Here is a 6,070-nt window from a genome sequence, read left to right on the forward strand (position 1 = left end):
TCATCCCCAAACTACTTGAAAAAGGCATTTGGACCCACTCCCTGAAAAGACATGGTCACTTTAGCAAGGTCCTGAAGGGCCATGGTTTTACATTACATTTCAAAGTTTATTTGCTTTGGGGTTTTATTTCTGTTGTTGTTCAAATGCAAAAAAAAAAAAAATTACTCTTGTTACACATGCTTTGAAATACGTGTCCAAATGTTATTAACCACAATGACCTGCTTTGATTTACCAAGAAGACGGCCCTGGAGCCTGGCAGACCCGTGCCTGCGTGGATGGGATTTGTCTAGGTTTGTTGTTGGCTTCGGAAAGCTAATTAAGTGCTCTGAGAAAGACCATTTCTTGAAAGCATAGACAGTCGTATTCCTCACTTTGATGTTGTTTTGCAAGATGTTTGTGGAAATGTTCGTATCTGGATGTCTGTTATGTGCCATTTTTCTTCTAGCATCGAGATACAATAAAAAAAAAAAAAAAGAAAGCAAGAAAGAAGAAATACTATTTCAAGGAAAATGGCTCTCTTTGAAAAACATGGACCCAAACTACAAAATGGGGCCTCCTGAGGCTTCACGACAGAAAAAAACTAAACCCAGAACTTAATCTTGGCCCCAGTGTTTAGCCGGTCAGAGAGGCTGGGACTGTGGACCATTCAGGGACTCCTGGGGGCCTGTGATGGGGTGGGGTGAGCTGGCGAGGGGGGCCTCCAGCAATATCAGAGCTCAAGGCCCATATTCCCACCAGAGGCAAGTTTAGGGTCCAGCTAGGAGCCGGGCTGGGGCTCTTGATTTTCTTGTCAAAATTGCTACTCTTCCCAGCTCACACTCAACCTTTCTAGCAAGTAGCTTTATGAGCCCCCAGAAGCCCAAGGAAACCCCTTGGGTGGAAGAAATCCCATTTCCGTCTGAGCAGACGAGGACAGCAGGTGGTCCCCCATCCCTGCCTCCTGTCCTCTGCTGTCCTCAGGCAGCCCTAAAGACAACTCTTGTCACAAGTCCAGTGATTTCTGGAAGTGCCAGGGCTTCTAAGAGACCATCAAGGGAACTTTAAAAACTTGACAAATGTCCCTGAAGTGAGACTTCTCATCTTTTAAAAAACCATGATTTGATCTCCACTTCGGCAAAGCCCCCTGCTGTTCACTGCTTTCTGCCCGCTCTCGTCTCCCTGCTGCGGGCTTTGGGACCAGCCCTGCTGCCGCCATGGTGGTAGCAATCTAGACGTCAGGGGAAGCATACATGAAGTCCTGGCTGACAAGCTCAGGTGGCGAGAGAAGGAGGGAAATTGGGGCAGAATCTCCTCATTTTATTGTTGGGAAACCAGCATCTGGAGGGAGGAAGTGACTTGCCCAATGTCAGCCAGCTGGGATGCAAACCCAGTTTCCTGATTCTCGGTGCAGGCCTCTTTCTGCTCTGTGACTACCATCTCTGAGCTGTGCCCACCAACAGACAAGTTATTTGAGGTCCTTCAACCTGGCTGTAGGGTCACCAGGCCTTTCCTTGGATATGCTCTCAGGAAGATTAAAAACGATGGAGAAACATTGGCCCATCAACAAAAGATTACAGACAACTTTCGAGAACAATGTAGGATGGATGGATGGATAGATAGAACTAGGTAGATAGAGATAAATAGAAAGAATATACTCTGTGTGTGTGTGTATACACACACACACACACATACACACACACACTGCACTCTACATTTTCCAAATTGCTGCCATTATTTTTCAAAAGTTTAATAGTTTGCAGAAATAGGTACTCGAGCCAAAGTCTCTGTTCCCCTAACACACCGAGCTGAGGGTTGGTCAGGGAAGCCTTCTGTGAAAGAGAGGGATCATTCGTCAGAATTCCTGCAGTTGCCTTTTCTATCAACATTTCAAGTGCAGAGGAGACTGAGAAACAGAGCTTTCAACATGTATAATCCCAGGGGAATACTTTGCAAAGGTATCCAAGAAGGAAGATTTTGAATTTATTTTTGCGACCGTCCATGTATTCCACCCTCCATTCATTCACCCAACCAGCATTTATTGAGCACCGGCTCTGTGCCAGGCTCTATTCTGGGTGCCAGGAGCATGGTTGGGCAACCATGAAGATGCAATCCAAGAAGGCAGTCATTAAACAAGTAATTAAAAGCATGATGTAATCTAGAGATAACTAGTCTCTGGGTTAATCAGGGAAGGCTTCTTTTAAGAAAGAAGAAGCCATCAAAAGTCTGTGGGGCTCTGCTTTCTCTGTGGAGATCACATTTGAGGCTAAAGGAGGAGATGCAGCAGTGCTGTCTTGACCCAGATTTGTGGGACAATCATATAGCGCAATGGTGGGGAAAGAGAGGCAAGAGGGTACCTGGGGTGAGTTTCCTTCCAGAAGGCCGAAGGCACAGTCTCCATACTTGAACAGCTCACAGAATCACCAAGATTTGAGCAGAGATACCTGTATGGAGATGCTTGTATGGAGAGAGGGAACTGGTTTCAGAGCTCGGTTCCGAGTCCTGAGTCTCACCTTTGGGGTTCATCGCTCAGATTCCTGCAGGCATTACCTTTTCGGGCCCTCAGGGAGACACTGCCCCTGGCTCAACACCACCTGGTTCTTCTAGATGAGACAGGCTGATATTTTCCAAAAGAACTTAAATTAGAGGAGAAGTTTTTAAAAAGAAACTAAATAAGATAATCCAAAGGAACCGAAACACAGTCCGGGGCAGCCATGGCTCGTTGCCTACCAGGATCTTAGAATCCCTCTTTTCATTTCTTGGACTTCTCACTAACCTGCTTCTCTTCTACGAAAGCACAGGGCCATGGTCACAGTGACCTTCTTGGGGAATTAATAGGAGGCCAGTGGAATCAGTAACCCTCCTTGGAGGAGTGAAACTATTCTCATGTGGCTTCAGATACTATCAACCCAGAAAGGAACTGTCCCAACAGAGAGGCCCATTCTTTCCCAACTGCTAGGGTAAAATTCAGGGGTATTTTCTATGAAGATCTGCCCATAATGGCCAGTCCTATTTAGACCATGTGAACGATGGAAGCATGAGTCATCACCAGAACAACACATGGGGAAGGGCCTTCAATATTGGGGCTGGTGGGAAGGGAACGTCTTCTGGATGCCCACAGTCAGGGAAGGCCACGGCGGGGGACCTGAAAGGAGGCAGCTGCCTGCTTCTAGCCCCAGATATACCCAGGGCCCACAGCCAGCCCTGGAGCTCTCAGATCTCGAAGGGGCTTAACACAGTTCTGTCCATATTGGGGCTCACAATGGACAGGGGCCCGTGTGAGAGACTCGTAGGATCAATGGGAACAAATTCCATTGTTTTGCTATAGAGTATGATCTCTAGCCCCGGGGACAACTGTAAGTTGGAGAAAGGCTCATCTTTCATAAAGTCTTCATTCATTGACTCATTCATTCAACAAATAATTGTGGAAGGCCTGCCATGTGCCAAGTCTTGGCACTGGAAATATACAGACAAGGACCTTGCCCTCCTGGAAAGAGGCAATAAATAATCACAACAGTTCCTGACAGCAGCAAGTGCAATGAAGACAATTAAAAAGATGCTAAAGTATGACTTGTGGGGTCCAGAGACGGATGCAAAGGCAATATTAAAGGAAAAGGTGGCGTGGATTTCAAGCTTTTCTCTGAACACAGCAAATAACACATTCAGTGCCTGGGACAACACAGGACAGGCTGACAGCAGGCAGGACAAGACAAAGCAGAATAGGTGGAGCGTGGTAAGAGACGGTCCACTGTCCAGAAAACAGCTCCACCGGCATCTCAGCCCACTCCCCTCTGGCCACACTTACTGAAGTGCATTCTTCATGTCCCCCTCACCCCTACACCCCTACACATACACCAGAAGAGTAATTGGGGCACTTCTTAGGGACATTTTACCTGTCTCAGGGGAGCAGCCAAAAAGAAGGCATTCTTGCGAGAAGTATTTTGCAAAGGGAAATGAATCCAGTAATGAGAAATCCTTGTCAGTCAGTACCCTTTAGGGGTTAAACCTAAAGCATGGATGGCCATTGACCAAATTCTAGCAAATCAGTCAATCCTCACCAACCCTCCCCTCTTTACAATCTGACACCACTCTGGCTTCAGCCAGGTAACCTGCCCGGTACCTGTGAAACCCATACGTTATCCTTGGTTGTCCTGCAACAAACCAGCCATCAAGCTTTCCCCCCAGTCAGAGAGGCTGAGATGAAGCATAATTAGGAGCGATGTGGTTGGGAAAAATCACTGCCCCACTGTGCAGTCTTGGGCAAGTCACTTTACTTTCCTGTGCCTCAGTTTTCTCATATGTCAAAGCACCAGGGGCGAGGACCTCTACTTGCCCCTAGGTGGGGGCTAAGGATGGGAAGATCATAGACTGATAAGGACCCTGAAGAGGTGAGAGCATCATCCAGATGTGAGATCTTGTTATGAGCCCACGCTCTGACATTCCCTGGTGAAACTTGCCCCAAACTGCAGTTAGTAAACTGGGATTGATGCCCACCCCCCCCAAAAAAAAGAAAATACCAGACTAACTAGGAGAATAGAATGTTTTAAAGCTGCCCTTCCAGACTAGGAGTTTGTTGACTAGATACATTGCTGTAAACATCCTTGGAAGAAACTCTGGCTGTTGAAGACCCAAATTCTAGTCTGTGGGTGGATTTCTGAGCATCCCTTCAAAGCCTAGATTGCACCAGGGAATGTGGGATGGATAGTGATCTGTTCCTTTCATTGAGCAGTGATCTGATGTGGGATGGATAGTGATCTGTTCCTTTCATTGAGCAGTGATCTGATGTCCCCATTTTGCCACTCTGCCTTCTGGGGAGCTGAGTGGTCGTGTGGCTCTGCTCCTCTTTAAAGAAAGAAGCCTCCTAGCCACAGGGGGCGCTCTTGGATCGTTTCCTCCTGGACTCTCTACTGCATGACTAATTCTATGACATCATACCTGGTCAGAGGTAGTTTCCAACTCAATTCATCTCAAAGCCAAGGAAAACAAAACACACACACACCCCTCACTTTCTGGCAATCCTTAAAGAAAGTCAAGGTCTCATTTCCTTTCTTAGAAAATTTCCACCAAGTTTTCTCTCCTGAAGCCAACATACAATGTGAAATGAAAGCTAGGGGATAGTATTGCAATGCAGCTGCTAAACCCTGTCAGCACAGGGCTCCTCCCGACTCTGCCCATGAGACGTCATCAGCTTCCCAATAACTGGCACGTCTTGGTCACGTTTCCTTCTTCTTATGCTGTGTTAATGTGTTTGCTTTCCATTTGGCAGAGAGACAAGCGAGACGCCTCCAATTTCGACAAAGAGTTCACCAGACAGCCTGTGGAACTCACGCCTACTGATAAACTCTTCATCATGAACTTGGACCAAAATGAATTTGCTGGCTTCTCCTATACTAACCCAGAGTTTGTCATTAATGTGTAGGTGAATGCAAACTCCATTGTAAGCCTGGAGTATAAGACTTCAGGGCAGGTGTATGTATCTATTCTAGTCTTCCAGGATTCATGGTGCATATGCTGGCATTCCACACATGGAGAGCTTGTCCTAGAGGGCTTTTCTTTGTATGTGTAGCTTGCTAGTTTGTTTTCTACATCTGAAAATGTTTAGTTTAGAGTAAGCGCTTTATCCAATTATAGAGGTACAATTTTCCAAACTTCCAGAAACTCATCAAATGAACAGACGATATCAGAACTACTGTGTCTGATACCAAAATGCTTCAGCATTTGTAATTTTTAAAGTCAGAAGCTAATGTTCCTGGTAAAAGTTTTTACAGTTATTCTATAATATCCCCTTGAATGCTAAGCATGACTGGTATTTTTAAATTGTGAGTAAGCTTTGCAGTTACTGTGAACTATTGTCTCTTGGAGGAAATTTTTTGTTTAAGAATTGATATGATTAAACTGAGTTAATATATGCAAACTCTCGTTTACATGTCTGCTTTTAAATAGAGTCTGGCGCAGAGGTTACAAACTGGAGAGACATAGGCTGATGCGTAGATGAACTTCGTTTCACTTGCACAGAATTTCATTTAATTGAAATCATTGTCAACATTAAAAAATGGAATTTTTATGTAAATTTCTAGACTCTCAGATTCACTTT

At 45.5% G+C, this 6,070-nt stretch overlaps 1 protein-coding gene across 1 annotated transcript in view; it reads left to right on the top strand.

Moving 5' to 3' along the window:
* PRKCB (protein kinase C beta) overlaps positions 1 to 5,642 on the top strand; it is a 310,014-nt gene extending 304,372 nt beyond the window's left edge. Inside the window, exon 17 of the mRNA XM_061209992.1 lies at positions 5,243 to 5,642. Coding sequence (XP_061065975.1) covers positions 5,243 to 5,395 — 153 coding nt within the window. The 3' untranslated portion in view covers positions 5,396 to 5,642. The remainder of the gene's footprint in view (positions 1 to 5,242) is intronic.
* The last annotated feature ends 428 nt before the right edge of the window (positions 5,643 to 6,070 follow it).

Source organism: Eubalaena glacialis, chromosome 13, assembly GCF_028564815.1.
Source record: "Eubalaena glacialis isolate mEubGla1 chromosome 13, mEubGla1.1.hap2.+ XY, whole genome shotgun sequence".
Taxonomy (NCBI): Eukaryota; Metazoa; Chordata; class Mammalia; order Artiodactyla; family Balaenidae; genus Eubalaena; species Eubalaena glacialis.